Source organism: Xenopus laevis, chromosome 4S (assembly GCF_017654675.1).
Source record: "Xenopus laevis strain J_2021 chromosome 4S, Xenopus_laevis_v10.1, whole genome shotgun sequence".
In the NCBI taxonomy this organism is placed as follows: Eukaryota; Metazoa; Chordata; class Amphibia; order Anura; family Pipidae; genus Xenopus; species Xenopus laevis.
In genome coordinates, this window is record NC_054378.1 from 51,123,737 (window position 1) to 51,147,073 (window position 23,337).

General features: G+C 40.7%; 1 protein-coding gene, 1 long non-coding RNA gene and 1 pseudogene across 6 annotated transcripts; 1 reads left to right on the top strand and 2 right to left on the bottom strand.

Moving 5' to 3' along the window:
* The first annotated feature begins 642 nt into the window (after positions 1-642).
* LOC121403685 lies at positions 643-4,819 on the top strand (annotated as a pseudogene).
* A 5,932-nt stretch (positions 4,820-10,751) lies between these two features.
* Positions 10,752-11,692, bottom strand: LOC108704067. Its single transcript, XR_005960940.1, has 2 exons — positions 11,301-11,692; positions 10,752-11,217 (listed from the first exon to the last, which is right to left on the bottom strand). It is a non-coding gene; the product is annotated as an uncharacterized LOC108704067 (long non-coding RNA).
* A 436-nt stretch (positions 11,693-12,128) lies between these two features.
* LOC121393276 (protein kinase C delta type-like) lies at positions 12,129-23,135 on the bottom strand. 5 transcript variants are annotated; one of them, XR_005960936.1, is made up of 10 exons: positions 22,570-23,135; positions 20,037-20,149; positions 18,824-18,982; positions 17,274-17,365; positions 15,359-15,421; positions 15,084-15,222; positions 13,615-13,806; positions 13,047-13,175; positions 12,586-12,710; positions 12,129-12,411 (listed from the first exon to the last, which is right to left on the bottom strand). XR_005960936.1 is itself a non-coding variant. In XM_041561227.1 (9 exons), exons 1-9 carry the CDS (start codon positions 22,859-22,861, stop codon positions 12,666-12,668), a joined length of 1,224 nt encoding a protein of 407 aa, XP_041417161.1. In that variant the 5' UTR covers positions 22,862-23,135; the 3' UTR covers positions 12,532-12,665. The 5 variants fall into 5 exon arrangements, 2 of the variants coding, with proteins under 2 accessions (XP_041417161.1, XP_041417160.1); XR_005960935.1 differs by having other exon boundaries at positions 12,586-13,175; positions 20,037-20,146; XR_005960934.1 differs by having other exon boundaries at positions 12,586-13,175.
* Between the last annotated feature and the right edge of the window lie 202 nt (positions 23,136-23,337).

Sequence of the window (23,337 nt, forward strand, 5' to 3'; positions counted from 1 at the left end):
TTTCCAGATAGATTGGTGAACAGGGCCGCCATCAGGGGGGCACAGGGGGTACTACTGTACCGGGCCTGGGTCTACTGTACCGGGCCTGGGCCTACTGTGTTCAGCTCTTCTGGACTACAAAAGACGCAGCAGGGCTTCGTCGCTGTTAAGGGGGGCCCGGCTGTGCTGCACTTTTGGAAATTGCCGGGCCCCCCTTGACAGCGACGAAGCCCTGCTGCGTCTTTTGTAGTCCAGAAGAGCTGAACAGCCAAAGTTGAAGTCCCGAAGAAAGGAGACGAATTTGAAGTCCCGAAGCCATGAAAGGAGCCAAAATGGAAGTCCAGTATCTGTGAAAAGACCCAAAGTCACGAAAGAAGCCGCACTAGAAGTCCTGAAGCCGCGAGTTCAGTTATACTGAACACCAATGTGTGTGTTTTTTTATCCCCTGGCCACCAATGTATTATTTTAATACTCTATAGGCCCCTTTCCATCAATGTTTTTTTAAAAAAAATATTCTCTGGGGCCCGAATGTTTCTTTTTTAACTCTTTTTGTAAGGGGGGCCCATGCACCAATGTTTTTTTTCAAAAAAACCTTTATGGGGGGGCCCTGGGCCAACATTTATTTTTACCAACAGAATAACTGGGTAACTTTTTTCATACAGCATGGCCAGCAATCAGAGACAATCTCCTGCAACAGCACCTTTTATGGAACTCCTGCTACTTCTAACAGTGTGCTCATCCCCTCAGATTCCTGATAAGGAATTCATGAACTCATGTGCATGACACCCAATCGATGCTGCTGGATTTCACCCTAACTTAAAATAACTGTCATGTCAATGGGTTTGTCACTGCGCAACAAAACCCTCAAATATTTTATCTTTGAAGGTTCACACCCAAATACAAAGGGACTTTTGGAGAGGGGCCACAGGGATTTCTCCCAGTATCCCAGCGGGCCAGTCCGATCCCGAGTATGACAATATTACACAAACAAGCAGAAGAAAGGCTTTTATGGCAAACACTCTCCAATGACATTATGTCAAATATAAATAATTACTCTCAAATACACCTTAAGCACAGTGGTAACAATCTTCTGAATCATGTGTAAAAACAACTACTGACATATGGGAACCAGGGGCTTAACTACAGAGGAAGCAGACCCAGCGGCTGCCGCGGGGGGGGGGGGCATTAGGTAGAGGGGGCCCAGGAGTTATAGGGGGCCCCCATGAGACCTAAATAAAGAGCCATTTTAACATTTATTGGTAAAACAGGGCAACTTCTGGATATGTTGGGGGCTTAAAAATGTATTTGCTGTGGGGCCCAGTAACTTCTAGTTACACCACTGATGGGAACACTGGACACTACCTTTAAAGGGACAGTAAAACCAAAAAATTAAAGTGATATAATGTAATTAAAATATAATGTTCTGTTGCCCTGCACTGGTACAACTGGTCTGTTTACTTCAGAAACGCTACTATTGTGTGTTTATAAACACTGCTGTGTAGCAATGGCACTAACTGAATTAGCGCTAAATGGCACAGGTTAAATAGCGGGTAACAGATAAACTTCATTATATTCTACAGAGTTTATCGGCTATCTGCTGTGTAACCTGAGCCTTCTCTCCTTCAAATGGCTGCACCCTGTCTAAACAGAAGCTTATTTATATGAACTATAGTAGTGTTTCTGCAGCAAACACACCAGTTGTACCAGTGCAATGCAACATTACATTGTATTCTAATTACTATAAAACACCTTCATTTTTGGTGTTACTTTACCCTGTGCATGTTACATCGGTAAATGCATCAAACTTGTGCAATTGGAGCACAGGAAATAATACAGTCTCCACTACGACAAACGTACACAATAGCATCTTACTTATCAACATACACACTTGCAATTGTGTTCCTTTTAGCACATCAGGTGCCACTGTGTAAACTGCAATTTAGTGCTCAGATGCAATGATGGAATTGTGGGGAAAAACAATTTTGTGGGCAAAAACATGGCAAACTGTGCTTGACATTGGCCTTTACCAATTTACTAACCTGACTTGCCCCTAACTGTCACAGGGCAGTGACTAGTGCAGTTACAAAAGTAATATTTCCAGTTGACATGACACATTAGAAATAATGTTTTGAGGAATGGCTACTTTGGATGTACAATTTATTTGAATATTGTATTTTTATGTACCGCTAGGGAGATCCCAATGTTCCAGCAGGTCAACAGACAGTAGAGGTTGATCTGACACGGCCAGTGCAGCTTCTGATGTGGAGCACCTACGGAATTTTGATGAGATGTCCCGTCTTATTCTGGATGTCGAGGCACAGATCTACAGAGAACAGAGACAAACAGACAATGAAGAAGATGATGGAAGAGGGGCAGGCCCTGACAAAGCAGAAACTGCTCAACAACCTGCCCCTCTCCTTAGGCCCCCAAATGAAGATGCAAATGGAGCTGATGATGGTGATGGTGGAGAACAAAAACCCCCAAATGAACAGTCCTTTGTACTCCCTGCTGGGGTGATGGCTAGGAATGAGGAATACCCTCGTAGCTGTAAGATGTGGTAAGTAACCTGTTTATGATTTCAGTATAGTATTACCAGTACATGGTTTATTTTGTACCACACAATTGTGGATTTAGTTCCTGGCCCAGCTTTATCCATTGTTTATATACAACACAAGATAGAGAAATGCTCTAAGATTGTGCTTGGCATCAGACACTTAGCAGAACACCAGCCAAGAAATAATTCCTGCCAGCTTCTGTTCATTCATACTTTATAAATAGCTACGACGCATGCTCATATATTTAAAGTTCTTCAATTGATGAACAGCTTCAAGTTATCTGTGACCAACTGATTACAGAATACACTATATAAAAATAAGTACACTATACAAACCTGTGTGGAGATATTTATGTACATACATATATATTTATATGTAAATATCAAGGAAGTGGCACACCTCCAAAAAATATTCTCTCTTTTGTGTAAACATCAGACAAGTCTGATACACACTGTTCCACAAATGTAATGTATTGTCATCATTTGAACAGTAACATTGACCATTTATATTGGTTCACCTGTGCACACAGTCAGCTAAACCAACATACAGTATTTTACCATTTGAAGGCTCTTAGAAGGTTTACATATATTTTAATGTAATATTTCAGACAATTGCCATGGTAAACAAAAATTTGTGTAACCAAAACACATACTGTATATTCTTATTCTTTTAATGATATAGCTTATTTTTTTAAGACTTTCGCTATTAAATAATATGCACAGTGATTTGCCTTTAATTTTGTTCAGAAATATTTTCCAAGGTGCAAAAAGAGTAGAGGTAAGGGACCTGTTATCCAGAATGCTTTGGTCCTGGGGTTTTCCGGACAACAGATCATTCTGTAATTTGGTTCTTCATACCTTAAGTCTACTCAGGCCCGGATTTGTGGCGAGGCCACATAGGCCCAGGCCTAGGGCGGCACATTTTTGGGGCGGCATGCCGCCCAGCCGCTCTGTGGGGCCTGCTCCCAGTGCTCCGGCGCTCGCACACTGGCGCTTTTGCGCAAGCATGTGGTAGTGCGGGCAGGCGCTAGGACCGCGCAGAGTGCACAGCCTAGGGGCGCCCGCCCAGCGAATCCGGCGCTGAGTCTACTAGAAAATCATGTAAACATTAAATAAACCCAATAAGCTGGTTTTGTTTCTGATAAGGATTAATTATATCTTAGTTTGGAACAAATACAAGGTACTGTTTTATTATTATTTTTATTATTATTATTATTCTTATAGAGAAAAAGTAAATAATCTTTACAAATTTGGATTATTTGGCTAAATAAGAATTACTCTGTTCTAATGATAATCTCTGTTCTGATTTTATTTTTTACCTATCATAAGCTTTTATGGTTTTTGGCCTCATTGCTGGACATGGATTCAGCAGTCCTGAACGGACCCCAGGTCTATTCATATTATTTGATGAGGATCGTTTCGGGTTTATATGGTTGGAGCTGAAATCTTTTAGCCTGTACAGTCGGATGAGGGACAGATTCCAGCAATCAGAAGCTCCATCGCTAGAAGCCTTTGAAGAAATGCTCCAAAATATGCAATCCTGGACAACCTAATGGGTGTGGGCATGAAGTGCAGTGAGTGAGTCAGGAACTCAATGAATCTGCATAACTGGACTTAGGTCAAGTCACTGTTTGTGATCAAGAAAAGAATATTCCAACCTTGGTACCTCGAAAATCAATGCATGCACTTTCCACACAGTAATATTTAACCCTTTAATTGCCAGTAGGGCCAATGCTATGCGTAGCCCCGTGGCAGCAAAACAAGGTTAAATGGAATTTCAGTTGTTGGTTTTAAACAAATTATCCCTATAATTGTATATATATATATATATCAAGGCTAACATACCATATGTAATAATATATAAAATGTATAAATATAAGGGTATGGCTTCCTAATGATCCTGTGCACTGTGGGCCAACTGATTTGTTCCTATTTTTCGAAGCCACTTTTACCGTCCCGCGCGATAAAACTATTTCTCCAAGTAGCCCGAAGAACAAATAAAAAGTGTGTTTGTAAGAGGAGCTATAATGGGTGTCAAAAGAGGCAAGAAGTTGAGTAGGTTTTGATCCTTTATATTGGAATGGCAAAAAGAACACTCAGTTTCCTTATGCGTTTTGGATTTGCAAATCTTAGAAGAAAGCTTAAATACCTGTGAACAGGCAGACAGGAAAGAAGAAGAACCTTTGAATGTCTGCAGACACTGAATGTTGCTTTTGGCATGGCAAGTTTTAGATTTGGCCTCTTTGCCTTTCATCCCAGGGATAAAATAAAACAAAACTCACTTCAGGGAACTCTGTTTTGTACATTGAGTTTACATTGAGGCTCTTCTCTGTAACGCCTTTGGGAGACATTTGCAACTGGCATCCACCAGTAAAAGGCAGTGGTCACAACACCCCTGTCACTAATACTATGTTGTGCATTTTTTATTCTGTTTTGTTCTGCTCATTACACGGTACTTTAAGTAACATTAGCAGAAGTGCCAAACGGCCATTTTGACCACTGCTGATCTCCACTAGAGGGCAGCAAACAGTGAAATCACCCTCGTGCCATAGGCCTAAAGGTGACCGTTTTAAAATCTGGTTTCATTCACAAGTGTTTATTGCAGTCCTATTTATGCCTTTCTTTGAACTTTTACAGACATTAGTCACATGGCTCTACAATTTGATGGGGTAGAATTGGCATCAATATACACTGACAAAGAGTTCAACACACGTTCACACAGTTCAAAGTATTATGCCAATCTTTTAACACTGTAAAAAGATATAAAGTTGCTGTCTGTTATGCTTGGCCTGGTTAAAAAAAACATAAATGCTCAAAAAAAGTTTTTAAATGAAAAATTCCTGAAGATAAACATAGTCAAATCAAGCTTACACAGTACAGGCTCATTTAGACGGCAGAAGTGCAGCTATTTAGGGGACACAGTGCTTTTTACCCAAAAGTGTAATTGCAGCATTACCCTGGAAATCTTTTCGGGATATCTTCATTCCCAGTGTTCATCATTAAAATAAAATCTGCGCACAGTTCGTTAGTTGAAAGAGCAATGTGCATATTGCACGCCATTGTGGAAACCTAGAGCTACTGTCACCTTCACGAGGAAACATCGGGCGACTTCAGAAAACGAAACGTTCAGAATGCTATCCCGCCGGCGATTTACATTCTAGCCGGCGGGAGGCAGTTCGGGGTGATTAGTCACCCCAAAGAAAAGGAGATTTGTCGCCAGGCAACTAATCTCCCTGAATCTGAGTGTGTGCCCTCAAGGTGGTAAATCCTTGGGTGAGAAGAAATGATAACCCTGTCTCAGGCACAATCATTCAGCCTCGGCAGTTTTGCCTAATTATTACTGAATCCCATGCCTATCACTTGCCCCTCTACATCTCTCACTGTCATCTTTAAATCTGTCAGTATTGATGTATGCAGTGCTTGTCCTCATTTTTATTTACTCCCCTACATCTTTGGCTGATTGATATCCTTGTGGCAAAGAAAAGTAAGAGGAGCAAGAAGAGAGAGAGAGAAACAATGCATAGAATGGAACAAGTACTTGTGAGATCCATGGAAATATATCAGCCTACTGCTGAATTGGACAAGATGATTAAAGAGCAGAATAGTTTAAGTTGAAACAAGGTGCATATTTCCCTTATAAATAATAAAATAAAATAAATTAACTGTTTGTATTAAAGCCACTAAGGCATTTTCATTTCCTTGGGTTACTGATTATAATGGTAACCTTCCAGCATATAACCTTGCTACTTCTTTATTCGTTAGTGACAAAGGCCCAAAATATTATCCTCCAGCGTGTCTCAAAATTTCCTTTGTGGAACAATTCTTTCCGTTTGAACCCTATCAGTATTGACAGTTGAAAAATGGGAAAGGTTTTTAGGAAAGGCAGTGATTTGTTGCAATGCAGGAAATAATAGCCCAGATCCAGTAACACCAAAAAGTTATGAAAATATAATGTACAGATTGCGCTGCACTGGTGTGTTTGCTACAGAAACTCTACTATAGTTTATATAAAAAAGCTGCTGTGTGGGGACAGCCATTCAGAAGCTGAAGAAAGAGAAAAGGCACAGAATAGCAGGTAACAGAAAAGCTCTGTTATATACAATGGGATTCTTCAGAACTTATCTGTTATTTACTGTTTATCCTGTGCTTGAATGGCTGCCCCCATGGCTACAAAGGAGCTTGTGTATATAAACTATAGTAGAGTTTCTGTAGCAAACACAACAGTTTTACCAGTGTAGGTCAACAATACATTATATTGCCATTCATTTAAAACACTTTTTTTTTTAAGTTCCTTTCAGCCCATGTTTGACAGGGAAGGAGAAATACAGCAATGATATTGCTAATTCTCAGTGCTGCTATATATTAAATGAACTAGGGATGCACCGAATCCACTGTTTTGGATTCGGCCGAACCCCCGAATCCTTTGAGAAAGGGGTGGGAAGGGGAAAACATTTTTTACTTCCTTTTTGTGTGACAAAAAGTCACGCAATTTCCCTCCCTATTAGGATTCAGATTTGGTTTGGCCAGGCAGAAGGATTCAGCTGAATTCGAATCCTGCTGAAAAAGGCCGAATCCCGAACCCAATTCTGGATTCGGCGTGTCCCTAAAATGAACCCCTATATTTTGTATTGAAATGTCAGTGTGAACAATTACAGGACACTGGTTTATTTTCTGAAATCAACAGATATTAAAGTCATTTGTACAAGCACAACAGGCTGAGAAACCACCTATTGCCAACTGAGGGCAGGGATGAAAAACAGAATAATGGGGAAACAAAGGAAACAGCATATCCATTCTTTTGTCAAAAGTGCCCCTAAACCACAGTTGTGTCAGAACTGGCAGTTTAGTACAGGCAGCCTAAGCTTGGTCAGTAAAGGTAAATTTCAGCAGCTTTCCAGTTTGGTGTTTCAGCAGCTATATGGTTGCTAGGGTCTTATTTAACATAGCAACCAGGCAGTGTATTGAATGAGACTGGGATAGGAAGGAAGGGTCTGATTGGGAAGTAAACTAAAAAGTAAGTAAGAATAACAATAAAATTGTAGTTTTGCAGAGCAATCATTTTTGACTGCTGGGGGTCAGTGACCCATTTGAAAGCTGGAGAAAGCCAGAAGATACTATAAAAAATAATTAATGAAGACCAATTGCAAAATTGCTAGGGATAAGATGTTCCACATCCATACTAAAATTTCACTTAAAGGTGAACCACCTATTTAAAGCTCAGCTCATCTTCGGCTCTGCCAGTTGCTCCAAAAAGGAGGTACAATTGTGTTACTACAAACAGCTAATTGGGGCTTTAATTGAAACTGCAGAACAGTGATTATTGTAAGAGGAGTAACAATTTCCTATAGGGCAATAACAGAGGGGACCGTTTTGTGACCTTAAAGTGCCATGATTTGATGCTCTCAGCAGTGCTATACAAATGCATACAATGCTATAATAATGGGTAAGTGATACACTGGGTTACAGGATTCAGCAAAGTAACATGAAATATTTATCCTAATGGCCAAGAATTTTGAGAGCAAAATGACTGCTGTTTTATTACTTGAAACAATTATTTTTCTTTTGTTGTTGTTCCCAGACATGGCTGTTAACATTCGGAGTCTACTGTACTTTCTTTACCATTTTGCTGCTAGATTGCTTTTCTTGGCTCTGACATTGAAAGTGCCAAAAAGAAGCCACTAGTATCTTTTATTTATTAGAAGTGAAAATATCAATAAAATTAATTGCATTTTACATTGATGCCTCTTACGGAAATAAGGTCATGTTTACATAATCAAATGCAAAATGAGTGTAATATATCTTTCTAAGTGAGTGCAGATTATACAGAAGCCATGGTTTCAAACCAGGGGAAAAGGGGATGACTTTATATTTCTGAAGATCAGATTTATGATACAAGAGACTGGTAATCAGAGCTGGAAGTAGGGGTAGAGGTAGAAGAGGCACATGTCTTTCACCTTATAAAGCAGCTCGGGGGGGGGGGGTTGCCGACTCTTTAAAGAGGTTGTTCACCTTTGAGTTAACTGTTAGTATGATGTAGAGAGAGTGATATTCTAAGTTTGTGATTGGTTTTTATTATTTGTGATTTTTGAGTTATTTAGCTTTTTATTCAGCGCTCTCCAGTTTACAGTTTCAATCTGGTTGCTAGGGTCGGAATTACTCTAGCAACCATGCATTGATTTGAATGAGAGACTGGAATATGAATAGGTGAGGCCTGAATAGAAAGACGAGTAATAAAAAGTAGCAATAACAATACATTTGTAGCCTTACAGAGTATTTGGAAAGAGTCCGAAGAAAAAGGCAAATAATGAAAAAACTATAAAAAAATAAATAATGAAGACCAACTGCAAAGTTGCTTAGAATTATCCATTCTATAACATACTAAAAGCTAATTTAGGGATCTTACTCACGAGCGGTTGTAGCTGCGTTCCCCTGCATTCCGTTCTTCTGCGTTCAGCCGCAGGGGAGCGCAGGAATAGACACATTACATTTTTTCCAATGGGGCTGTACTCACACAGGCGCGTGTAGGCGCCGAACACAGGAAAAATGCAGCATGTTGCGTCTCAACCTGCGTTCAGTGCCTACACGCGCCACACAGATTGCCAGTCCTGGGGTTAGTGAGCAACATGTTGTTCATGAGCCTCAGGTTGGTCACTGCTATAGGGCCTCCCTACTGGGTACAGTAATAACCACTGAGCATATTCTACGACAGGGGTCCCCAACCTTTTTTACTTGTGAGCCACATTTAAATGTAAAAAAGAGTTGGAGAGCAACAAAAACATGAAATAAGTCCATGGGGATGTCATATAAGAGCTGTGATTGGCTGTTTGGTAGCCTTTATATGGTCTGGTACAGGAGTCTCTGTTTGGCAGTACACCTGGTTTTTATGTAACCAAACTTGCCTCTAAGCCAGGAATTCAAAAATAAGCACCTGCTTTGAGACCACTGGGAGCAACATCCAAGGTGTTGGTGAGCAACATGTGTCTCGCGAGCTACTGGTTGGGGATCACTGCTCTACGAGAACTGGATGCACTGGACTCCAGTTATGAGTTATCTCCACTAGGAAGAATTTTGGTTAAACTGCCCATAGAACCAAGGCTGGGGAAGATGATTATGGGGTTTCATTTGGAGGGGTTGAACTTGATGGACTTTGGTCTTTGTTTCAACCCGATTTCACTATGTATGGCTTGCATCTTCTATGTTGGGATGTACTCTGCACCATTTCTGCTGCCACCTGTTTCCCTGAGTGTTTTATTAATTTTTTGGGGAAAAAAGCAACAAAAAAAAAAAGAAGAAATCTGGCCCGGTGCTACCCTAGCACTGATCCTAAGCATCAGCAACGTAACTACAGGGGGAACGGGCCCTGGCGCAGGACGCGAAGCTGGGCCCCCTCCGTACGCCCGGAATCCGTGGCGCGCGAGCTGCTGGGGGGCCCTGGCCCAACTGCACCCCCTGCTCCCCCGGTAGTTACACCACTGCTCAGCATGTCCACTCCCATCCCAAACAGCACAGTGTCAGACATCCCGCCACACCCACTCAGCTCTTCTGCTTGAAGTAATTGGTAAGTATAAAACCAGGGAAATGATCTATTATTTTATATTAGGTATGCACCGAATCCACTATTTTGGATTCGGCCGAACCCCCAAATCCTTTGTGAAAGATTCAGCCGCATACCGAACCGAATCCGAACCCTAATTTGCATATGGAAATTAGTGGTGGAAAGGGGAAAACATTGTTTACTTCCTTGTTTTGTGACAAAAGTCACACAATTTCCCTCCCCGCCCCTAATTTTAATATGCAAATTAGGATTCCGATTCAGTTCAGCCAGACAGAAGGATTCGGCCAAATCCGAGTCCTGCTAAAAAAGGCAGAATCCTGGCCGAATCCCGAACTGAATGCTGGATTCGGTGCATCCCTATTTTATACACTGAATATTGTAATTTTACTGGAGCATTTTGTGTGAAATATAAATAACATTTTGAGCACTTTCTATGTATTTTAAGTTTCTTTACATAGAAATATTATTTACTGTAATTACCGGAAGCCCGGATGTTTCCAAATCCAAAAGTAGTATGTATTGAGAACCAACTGTTCTTGTGCATGAGACCCTCCCCCAGAATATAGAATATTACAGCACAGTGAAACGAATAAACAAGCCTGTGGGTTATTACAATATAACTAACATGTAACTATTATCCCCCCCAAGAAACTGTCACTCATATACTTTTTCATATATTCCTTTTTTATTCATTTTTCAAAGTTTTTACAGCAAAAAAAGAAGAGCAAAATAGAGCAGAGAATCCATTTTCCATCTCTGTCTGTGGTATTAGGAGAGTCAGTTCTACGGGTTTTGCGTGGGATTCACTGTGCAAGCAGCTTCTTAGTCTTGATCGATGGCTTCCTACTTCTTCTAACTGGAACATGAGACCCAGGTCTCCACGTGGAGTTGATTCAGTGCAGTCCGGGAGTAAAACACAGAGAATATTAATCAGTACATTTCAATTCTTTTTTTCTAAAACAGACTCGGGAGCAAGATGAAAGGTTCTCTCAAATCAAACATTACCTTTTGGTATGTAGAGGCACCGTCTTTGCTTTACCATATGCTGAATTCTGGACACAATTCCTCAAAGAAGTCCGTGGTTGGGCGTTGAAGGAAAGAAATAGGTTCACAGATTTCTTAGCAAAATCTCAAAAACAAGTAACAAAACACAGTGACTATTTATGTGCAACTATACAAAAGCTGCACCACGTTTATGAAGAAGATATTTACCTCCACATTTTCCTAAGATCAAACACCAGCTGAAAAGCATAAGAAAGAATGTATGATAGAAATAATGCAGATAGCCCATAGTAAGTGAACTGAAAGGTGAGCCTTCGAGGTGCCAGGGACATTAAAGCTTGTGGCATCAGCAGTAGAGATGAATTCATCCCATGGAATCATCACGCGCCACAAGTTTCATCCTGCGCCCTGTTAGTCACCTGACACCACAGTCAGCTCTGCCCCCAGCTCAATACTAAGTGCCACCCACAATTAGAGATGGAAAAGCCAGGGGCCCAGAGATAGAGAGCCTTAGTTCAGGGTCAATGACAGGTGACCCAAGGTGGGAGGGCCGAAGATGGGGGCCAGAGGTGGGGGGGGGCAATGACGGGGGCCAGAGGTGGGAGGGAAATGACGGGGGCCAGAGGTGGGCAGGGAAATGACGGGGGCCAGAGGTGGGGGGGGAAATGGCGGGGGCCAGAGGTGGTGGGGGGAATGGCGGGGGCCAGAGGTGGGGGGGCAATGACGGGGGCCAGAGGTGGGGGGGAAATGGCAGGGGCCAGAGGTGGGGGGGAAATGGCGGGGGCCAGAGGTGGGGGGGCAATGACAGGGGCCAGAGGTGGGCGGGGGAAATGGCAGGGGCCAGAGGTGGGGAGGGAAATGGCGGGGGCCAGAGGTGGGGGGGAATGGCAGGGGCCAGAGGTGGTGGGGGGAATGGCGGGGGCCAGAGGTGGGGGGGAATGGCAGGGGCCAGAGGTGGTGGGGGGAATGGCGGGGGCCAGAAGTGGGGGGGCAATGATGGGGGCCAGAGGTGGGGGGGGAAATGGTGAGGGCCAGAGGTGGGGGGGAATGATGGGGGAGGAAAGATGGGGGCCAGAGGTGGGGGGGCAGAAGTGGGGAAGGCTGAGGGCAGGGGTCTGAGTATAGGAGGGCCGATGGCGGGGGCCCTAGGTGGAGAGCGCAGAGGGTGGAGGCAAAAGGGACCTGCAGATCTTTCCCAACTGGGACTCAGGAATGACAGACCCTGAATCATTTTTATACCACCTGATGGGTTGATGCAGCCTGGCTCTTCTATGAATGACAGGGGCTCTTCACAGACTGCACTGACATCCACAGTCGGTATCTGCAAGAAGGAATATACACATTTGTTTGCTCTCTCTCATACTATTTACTATTTGTAGGGTTTCGACTAAAGACCAATATAGTGGCAGCCCCAGGTGCACTGACCTAGGAGTGTGCGGGTATATTTGCATGTACTGTACAGTGTCTTAAAAAAAGAGGCTTTCTTAACTCTTACCCTGCCTTGCCCAGAACAGAACCAGCCAAGCACCAACCACATTTGTCATAGTCTGGCTAAGGGGGTGGGGGTTTGGCGTTTCAAGAATATACCTCCAGCCACAGCACTGAAGGAGAAAGGACCTGCTGAATTACAGAAAATAGCAATGATTGGTTACTTCAGGAGAAGGCAAATGAAAATGTCTCTATAATGGAAGGAAGCCACATCATGAGCACAATACACTTACTGAACTTGTAATAAAGGGACCTGGGGAAATACAATAGGTGAAGTGGGCAAAAGGTGAAAGAATACATTGAGACTCAATTGGTAGTTTTTTTTGTTTTTTTTAAAAAAGGTTGAATTCTCCATTAAAAGTAATATGCCTACTATGCACAGGTCGTATCCCACCAGAATAAACCTGATACTTGGTGTGCAGAAAATGATGTTTCCTCCAGATAGAGCTGCTGCAGTGATGGACTTACAGATTGTGGCTTGAAAGGAGGTGGAATCTTCCTGTTCTCCAATGCTGCCCAGTCAACCGATCTATAAAACGGGTGTTTCCTTATATCCCCCGATGTGCCCAGGCGCTTGTCTGGATTCTTCTCAAAGAGCTAAATGGAAAAAAACTCATTAACAGATGTTCAAATGGATAAGTGGCTACACAATTACCAGGAGGGTTTATTCTAAGTTTTTCCACAGCAAATAGTAGGAATTATGTCAGCAGTGAGTACATATGTATGATGAGGGTGTCTGCAATTTCTCTGCTGTTGTGTAACATAACTAGCGACATGCAGGCTGTTCCCCTTACTGAATACACAGCTCATATTATGCTCCTCACCCCCAGGGTCCTCATTAAGAAATGATCACTCAGTAATATTTCCTTCAAGTTAATATTTCTATCATTCATCTGGGATTTCTGCACCACGTAACTATCTCATCCCACCTGTAGGAATGCAAAGATAACCATCTCATTGGCCCATTCATTTTTATATCTTAGATTCTGTCCTTTTTTTAAGGGTCAGTTATTTCCCGGCACATGCTCCTACGCACCTCCTGCATCAGACTTTTCAGGTCAGGGCTGATATCCTCTGGAATGGAAGGCTGCTTCAAGGTGACTGATTCGATGATGTTGAGCAGTGTCAAGCCTTCGTGGAATGGAGATCTTCTAGCGGCCATTTGGCACAGAATAATGGCAAATGCCCACCAATCCACTCCTGCGTCATATCCACTCATCAGATGAATCTAGAGAATAAAAAAGATCTTTTGTTAGATAATTACATTTCTTTGGGAAGCATTCCTGGAATAAGTTTGTACATCATTCTCACAGAAGCCTTAGGAACAGAGATGCAACATTGGGCAGGAGATCCCTTCCTTGTGTCGGACAAGGATAAACAACATTTAAACAAAAGAGGCTGGCACAAGCCTGGACCCACAAAGTAGTAAAGCCAGAGTCAGATTATAAAAGGTTAAAAGGCTTACATTTTATTCTCCATAATTAAGAACCAATGCCTGACGCGTTTCGTGTCTACCGGGGACACAGCCCATGACTAAGTGTCCCTGGTAGACACGAAACGCGGCAGGCATTGGTTCTTAATTATGGAGAATAAAATGTAAGCCTTTTAACCTCTTACAATCTAATTCCGGCTTTACTACTTTATGGGTCCAGGCTTGTGCCAGCCTCTTTTGATGTTTCCTGGTATCTGCTCCCTTCAGTGGCTGAACTACCGGGGGAGCAGGGGCCCCCGGCAGCGCCGCACGCCACTGTAATCCCCCTGTCAGTGCGTGGTACGGAGGGGGGTGGGGCCAGGCTGTGCGTCACGCACCAGGGCCCGCCCCCCTCTAGGAATGCTGCTGGCTCCCTTTGCTGAAGGTCTGGGGCGTGTGCGTACAGCGGTAAGCTCAATCAACGCATTCTAATACAGCACATACTGGTTACATATTTGCATAGTTTGAACATTTAAGCAAACCTAACATACATTAAAGGAACAGTAACACCAACAAATGGAAGTGTATTAAATTAATTAAATTATAATGCACTGTAGGCCTGCAAATGAAAGTGATTTAAGTAATGAATAAATAATGTAGTGTTGCCCTGCACTTGTTAAACTGGTGGGTTTGCTTTAGAAACACTACTATAGTTTATATAAACAAGCTGCTGTGTAGCCATGGGGTCAGCCATTCAAAGCTGAAAAAGGAGAAAAGGCACAGGATAAACAGATGATAACAGATAAGCTCTATAGTATACAATGCGATTCTATATTGCTTATCTGTTATCTACTATTTGTCTTGTGCTTGAATGGTCGGCCCCGTGGTTACACAGCAGTTTGTTTATATAAACTATAATAGAGTGTCTGAAGCAAACGCCCCAGTTTTATTAGTGCGAGGCAACACTACATTATTTATTCATTACTAAAAACACTTTCATTTTTTGATTACTGTTTCTTTAAACAAAATAATTGAACAAAGCTAATTTACAGATGTAAATGAATTCCTGATAGTAAATAAAAGAAGTTTCTCACCTCTGGAGCCATGTAGTGGTAGGACCCTACTAGATCGTACATCTTCTTGTTGCCGAAAATCCCTTCTACAGCTAGGCCGAAATCACTGATCTTGATATGCCCCTCGGCGCTCAGTAAGATGTTTGGTGGTTTAAGATCTCTGGAATAAAGAAACAAAAGTCATGACATAGGCCTGGCAACTGTATTCAGCTATGGGTAGTAGTAATTAATAATGATGAACGTAATAGTGGAAAAGTAGTGAGGAATTAGGGCCAAGACTGAAAACTTGTACTTACCGGTGCATAATACCACATGAATGCAGATACTGTAGACCGATGATCATCTCTGCAGAATAGAATCTATGCAAAAAAAAAAAAAAAAGAAGAATAATGTAAGCATCTTTTTAATAATATAATCTTGGATTCTAATCCAATATATAAGCAAATAGTAGTTAACATATATAAAAAATTCTAAATATATATATATATATATATATATATATATATATATATATATATATATATATATATATAAACAAAGCCATGTGGAGCCGGCACTCTCGATAAGATGCAATAAGTTGCCTGGGTGCACGATCAACAAACATCTCCATACAAGGGGATCAGCACTAGTCAGGTCTTAAAAATTAAACAGAATTTATTTAGTAAAATAGCAGCAGACTGACGTTTCGGCTGACTCCTCAGTCAAGGCTGAGAAGTCTGCCGAAACGTCAGTCTGCTGCTATTTTACTAAATAAATTCTGTTTAATTTTTAATTGCTGATCACCTTTTTGTGATTTTATATATATATATATAATCCTTGGTAACGCTGGAGCACCCACATATAAAGGTCATCTTTGGTCATGCTATAGATCATGCTAAATAAAGAGAAAAACAGGTATGGTCTTTCTTCCCCCAAGATAACACTTTATTTTTTCACTTGGATAGGACTGACGCATCAGCTTATGCATATACTTTCTACAAACTTTGTAGCTAAAAGTGTCTTTTTTTAAGAAAGTTACAGTTCAGTTGTGCAAGAATATATTTTCAGGGGGTTATATATTGAGAGTGCTGGGGCTAACTCATTTAGTATATATATATATATATATATATATATATATATATATATATATATATATATATATATATATATATATATATATATATATATAGTAAACATAAGGTATTCAAAGGAAAAGTACATAAACTATACAACAAAAAAATTGGTTGCGGTCAAACTCTACTCCCCCCTTCTGTGAAGTTAATTTAATTGGGCTAATTGTTGCCACCGCTCACCCTGTAACTGGGTGGGCCCAGGTGCAAATGCCCTGGACCTCTCGCTTATTCCATTTATGATCACAGGCATTCAATATTTGCAGGTCACTCACCGCTTGAAGTCCCTGGCCCAGGTGCAGCGTCCTGAACCCGCAGATTTGGTAGACACGACAGTCAAAAGAATCCAATATTGCATGCAATTTCACGGATCTGCAGACAGTGGTCGTTTTAAAATGGCTTTATTTCCCCAACAGATTACCTAACACGTTTCGTCTGTCATCACACGTGATCACAGGCACTATGAGTGTCTATGCCTATGAGTACATGTAATGACACATGAAATGCGTAAATTAATCTGTTGGGGAAATAAAGCCATTTTAAAACCATCACTGTCTGCTGATCCGTGAAAGTGCGCGCAATATTGGATTCTATTCAAAGAAAAAACAATTAAAAAATTGCTGAGGAGGAGATTAGGGTTATGAAATGCTAATTGCTTCTTGTGCAACAGCCTAGGCCATTGCTATAAACAAATTTGCTTTTTTTGCCCTCTGACATTCCCTTGGTACAACACTGTGGTGCCAACAACATAAGAAAAAGTGAGTTACATGTAAAATGCACCAAGAGTTGGAGCATAACACCTGAACAGTGCCCAATACTGTGTCTAACTAATATCAGCACAGGGGTTAGTGGTCCCTAAATGCCCAAGTGTCCCAAATCTCTCTATTCAAAGATGCTGATAGGGATATATAAAGTTTGAGGGATGGGACATACCACCTCTTTCTCGCTCTGAAGGAGGGAGAAAACCCACAAGAAACTGCACCCATTCAAATCTCCCTTTCGCATGAAACATAAAAAAACCTGGGGTGGCAAAAATACTCTAACAGGTAGGGAAGATTGGGAATAACATGCAACTCCATATAGATCTTGGGATGTCACTTACTGTATGATGTCCCTGTTCAGGCAACCTCTCTTATTTATAAGCTGTTCCAGGGTCCCTCCACTCATGAACTCCATTATAAGAAACGCATGCATCTGGTTAAATGAGAAGAGAGTGAAACATGGGAGCTGTTAAAACAAGACTACTAGAGCACAACTGTATTCGATTTTAAAGCAGAACCAAATACAGGGATCACTTTTACACATTATGGAGCAAAACAATTCCAAAAAATGTAGTGGATTTTTTTCTGTCTAGTCTTGAAGTTGTTTCACAAATAAAAACAGATCAGCGCCTCTGGCAATGGAGAGAACAAGAGTGAAACAATATTTAAAGGGGAAATAAAAGAATATATCCCTATTTCCCTACTTCAACACATGGTGTCTAATTGGATTATTTTGAAAATACTACAATTATATTGTGCTTTTTGCTTTTGTTGTTTTGTTCTCTCCGTTGTCAGAGGTGCTGATCCGTTTTTCTTTGTGAAGGAATTTTACAGTGTAGAGACTGAAGCAGGACCGGCAGGAGTTAACAGGACTAACTTTTTTCCTCCCTTTTTCTTTTACTTAGTCTTGAAGTTGTGCCTTCTGCTCCTTCTCTCGGCACATGAGGAATGATTCGCCTAAGCAACTCCCAAAATGTATTGCCCAAAGATCTCCTGCACTGCTGAGGGTTGGTATGGAACAAGGAGAGGTTAATCCTGCTGCAGGCAGATATGGGTATGTTATGGGTTACTTTTAAGTTAACTTTTAGTATGTTATAGAAGGGCCAATTCTAAGCAACTTTTAAATTTTTGAATTTAGTTTTTTAATTATTTGCCTTTTTCTTCTCTTTCCACCTTTCCAAAGGAAGTCACTGACCCCGTCTAAAAAACGAATGCTCTGCAAGGCTAAAAATGTATTGTTATTGCTACCTTTAACTACTCATCTTTCTATTCAGGCCCTCCCTTATTCATATTCCAGTCTCTTATTCTAAATAGCTCTTATTCTAAATGGTTGCTAGGGTAACTTTATGCCTAGCAACCAGAGTGTTGAAATGGCAAATTGGAGAGCTGCTGAATAAAAAGCTAAATAACACAAATCATAAATAAATAAATAAAAAACAATTGCAAATTGTCTCAGAATATCACACTACATCAGACTAACTCCCATATGTAATAAAAGGCACAAAGTTTGTCCAGTAGCAACCAATAAGATGCTTGCTTTTAAACAGGTGACCAGGGAATTCTACCTGCTGATTGTTTTTTTATAGGTTACTGCCCCTGGGCAAACGTAATGCCTTTAATTACATAAACCCCTAAAAGTGATCTAGTACTAAACAGATACTACCCTGGGCTGAGTTTTTGGAGAACAGGAGCAGACACTACCGACAGGTGAGTTTTTGAAGCAGAGAAGCAGCAGCTCTGGCTAAGGGCTGAGAGACCAGAATCATTGGGGTGCCCAATTTCCTTTTAAGAAAAGAAGTATAATATGGTGTCTTAAGTAAAGTCAGTAGCAGCTTTTAAATAAGGCAAACAGTAACATAAACTGCATGGTACTATTGGCTCTATGCTGTACCTGCGTTTGGAAAGCTCCATATCCATGGCAGAGAAAGGGACAAGCTCCAGTGATTCTGAGAGTGCGCGCCTCCGTCAGGATGTCCTCTACACTCGTAGTCTTCCGAATCACTTTGATTGCCACTTGATCTCTGCAGTTGTTAAGCGACGCCAGCATAACCTGAGAATGACAAAATAAACAATATGCGGGTTTTTTTAAGTATTCACTTACAAAATGATTCTCATACAACTACACATTAATTGCACATTTTAATTAATGTAACTTTATTAATAATTACTATTAAAGCAGTGTCTGTCTTGCAAACTCTTGCCCTACCACTGAAAAATTGTGTTGTATGGTGGGCCTCTGATTCTCACCATACTTTCAATGTTTTGTGATTAGCAGACTTGAGATGGAGGATAACGTGTGTAATGCACTGGAATTTACATTCTCTTTTATTATACAATTATACAAAAAAAAAAAGCCATTATTTGAATTAAAGTGTACCTCTCCTTTAGCTCCAAGTTTCTGAATTTGATGTTATAGAGTTAATTATGCTACAGGCTTAAACATACCTCCCAACTGTCCCGTTTTTAGAGGGACAGCCCCTCTTTTGACAGCCCAACCCGCAGTCCCGCGTTTGTACTGGAAAGTCCCGATTTTCTCTGCACTGAACAGGCAGAAAAAGAAACAGAGTTTCTAACTTAATTGGCTTTTGGCAGAGAGCCCAGAACAGCCACAGCTGCAGATACTTTTGCAACAATTTTGAGATAAGCAAATGAGTAATTGTAACAATATAAGATAACAGGTCTCTTGGAAGAAGTTACACTCACAGCTTAAAGGGCAATTCACATTCATTAGCAAAACAGTAATAAGAAATATGTTCAAACTTTCATAACCTGCCAAATTTTGTAAAATGAACATGGTAATTAGGGGGGGGCGACCACAAAATGGGCGTGGTTTTTTTCCCCTCTTTTTATTTCCAAAATGTTGGGAGATATGAACAGACACAAATTGTCTGTAGTTGTTCTGATGGCTTTGTATTTTATTTTTAAGGGAAAACATCACAAAATAGGCAGAATTGTTTTCTGTAACATACAATAGCTCCCTGTTGCTTTCTCTAAAATTGGCACATTTTTTACATGTTTATCAGTAGCTTCTGCCTGAGTTGCTTCAAATTTGCATTTTCTAAACACACCTAAATATACCGGTACCTGGGAAGCCAAACACTCACCTTTCCGAAGCTTCCTTTTCCCAGCTCCTTGTGAAACTTGTAGTTGGTGATGTTTTTAGGATTTTTAGGCATCTGAGCTTCAACACAAGGCCTACTCGCTCCACTTCTTCCTGCTGGGGGGAAAGAATATTAATCATTCAAAATGTTAACATACCCTGGAAGACACCTTTCTGTGGTGTTGAATTAATGCGAGAAGATATTTTTTTTATTTATGAGCCTCTGAGCATCAGTGCATTGCTTTAAATGTATTGGAAAGTTGCAGAAACCCCAAATCTGATTGGCACATGGTTTATAAGATGAAAAGATGTGCAGGCCTGTTTGTATATATATATATTCCATGTTTCTAACATTCACAAGGTTCACAAGTTGTCTTAGGGCTATGGTCCCTTCTGCATTCTTAGTGATGCCCCATGTCACCACCATTACTTGCCAGAGTTCATTGAGTTTCACTGAAATATAAGCTGATGCTACAGGGCTGATTATTAAATTCTGATGCTAGTTGCACTGGTTTTTGTGCTGCCATGTAGTAAATTATCTGTATTAAGTACTAATCAGCCTTATATTGTGATATTTCTATTCTATGTGTACTGTATATTGTGAGTGGGTCTCTAAGCTCAGTAAGTGACAGCAGCACAGAGCATGTGCAGTGAATCAGCAGAAAAGAAGATGGGGAGCTACTGGGGCATCTTTGGAGACACAGATCTTTACTGCTAAAGGACTGTGGTTGCCTTGGGCTAGTACATAAATCCAAATCATAATGTACATTTCTAGCTATTTCTTTATTTAAGCTTTATTTCTCCTTTAACACATAACTATTTCTCATTTGGCCAAAAATTGTACCTACAGCAGATGGGACCAGATTGGAATGCGGTTTGCACCCCAGTATGCTGCAGTTTTTAGGGCTAAACTAGAACTGGATTTCCTATCTACTTGTACAGTACCACCAAACCACTAACATACCTCTGCACCATTGATGACATTTTATTATTTGGGCAGACACTGAGAAAAAGCTCATCCAGTTCCAATAACAAGTAAATACTTTTCACCCAACCTTAAAGGGGTTGTTCACTCTTTACTTAATATGAAGTAGAGAGTGATATTCTGAGACAATTTGCAATTGGTCCTCATTTTTTATTAATTATGGTTGTTGGGTTATTTCGCTTTTTATTCAGCAGCTCTCCAGTTAGCAGTTTCAGCAAACTGGTTGCTAGGGTACAAATTACCCTAGCAAACATGCACTGATTCGAATAAGGGACTGGAGTATTTATAGGAGAGGTCTGAATAGAAAAATGAGCAATAAAAAGTACCATCAACAAAAAAATGTGTAGCTTTAGAGACAACCTTGAGGAGACTTATTATAAAAAAGACCCAGGAGCAATGGAACCCACCCATGTGGAAGGAAGAGAAGCAAAACCTGCCCACACATCTTCACAATTCCTGGCACACCAGAGGTACGACCACTACACTTGCTCATCCACCAATCTGCTTTATACAATAGATGTGCTTTATGCAATAAATGTGTTTTATACAATAAACCCCATTGGTGAAGGCATTTACATTGGAGAAGATGGAGAATGCCTCAGAAAAAGGACCATTCACCACACAATATAATACACCAGTAGGAGCCAACATAGCATCTTTGCAATCAGCTTTGAAAAAGGAATTGAAATATTCTGAAAGCTTGCTGTGTTTATCATTTTAGTTATTCAATAAAGATATTGCCTGTACAACACTAGTTTTATGCTTCATATCAACAGTTTTACCCTATAAACCCATATACATAATTAAATACACAAAGTAACCTATAGTATCCAATAAGATGTCTGCTTTTAAACAGGTGACCAATAAATGCCATTTGCTGATTGGTTGTCTTAGATAACTAGACTTTCTTTTTTATTAGCACCTTTTTTTTTTACATAACCTCTGTTGCTACTTATGGAAGTCCATTCTAAGGGTCAATTAGAGTGAGTTTTGGGGCGAACACTTGTTTGCTGTGCTTTTTATTTACATGAGCAAATTATTAATACATTCATGCAGAAAAATATGGTTAGTAAATGATACAAGCTGGAGTGGATCAGTGAGAAAGGTTTAACTGCCATGGATATATGTTTGAGGCTGCACTTTTAGCATAGATAGCAATGTCACCAGTGTTGTTGTCCACAAAAATCAATCAGAGCATTGTTTCCGTTTTCTAACGTATAGGGGACTGTTTAAACATACTTGCCGATGGGATTTTGGTGATTTTTTAACATCAATGACAGATAACCAACCTCTAAGTAGTAGAGCAGTAAATGTCCTTCAAATTATAGCCTAATATCCCTTCAGTTGGGTTTCCAGATGTAACTAGGAAAGCAAATGGGCATTCTCCATAGATCTCCCCCAACTGTAAGTTGAGCCCAACTGACAAACTAGCAGGGTGCAGGGAAACTTTCTTGGAAGGATGAGTTACAGATAACTATGAATGAAAATCTTCATAGTCATATTACAGATAACATTTGAAAATTACGTTTATGACCAATCTGGTACTTCTTACCTTCTGCTGGCTCTCGCTCTCTCTCTCTCTTCAGCACCTCTTGCTCTACTTGACGCAAGCTTTTCTCCTCCATGTTGTTACCCATAAGCTTGGTCTTTTTAGGTGCCCCTTCTGTCTTCTCCTTGATGGTTCTCTTCCTCGTGAGCCCACGGGATTCTGGAGAATTTTTGTATCTATCCATAGTTGGTTGATATATCCTGAAAATGACTAAAATATAGAAAAAACGCTTCTCACTGGGGAGACGCTGTGAAAGTGAACCATTCACTGAGACAGCTCTATGGTCAACTGTCATTCAGCAACTGTGATTTGGCCGTGTGCACGCTACTGTTAATGACAGTTATACAGGGACATGTATTACATAGCTTCCCATGTTTAATGTATATAGCCTCATTAATCATGAGCAGTTGGCCATTTATTTGGATTTGCTTTATAAAAAAACAAGGGGACTTTTTTTTACTCTTTTTATACAAATTCCTTCATGGAATTAGCCACAAAAAAAGACAGAAAACTATTATTATAATTATGTATTTATAAAGTGCCAACATATTGCGTAGCGCTGTAAAGTAAATGTGATTATACAACTAAATCACATGAATTATATACATAGAACATATGGAGTTACATTCATCACAATCAATACCGGTACAAAAGGTGAGGAAGGCCCTATGCAGAAAGAGCTTACACTCTAAAGGGAAGGGAGTAATACACAAGGTGTGGGAGTGGGCAAGATCGAATTAAGTGGGAGAGAAATGTGGTACTGTATGTGGA

Coding starts and splice junctions, on each gene's coding strand:
- LOC121393276 (XM_041561226.1), bottom strand. CDS start 22,861: ATGACAGTTGACCATAGAGCTGTCTCAGTGAATGGTTCACTTTCACAG. Junction 20,150..22,569: donor AGAGCGAGAGCCAGCAGAAG/GTAAGAAGTACC, acceptor CTTTCCCCCCAG/CAGGAAGAAGTGGAGCGAGT. Junction 15,223..15,358: donor TCATGTGGTATTATGCACCG/GTAAGTACAAGT, acceptor TCTTTATTCCAG/AGATCTTAAACCACCAAACA.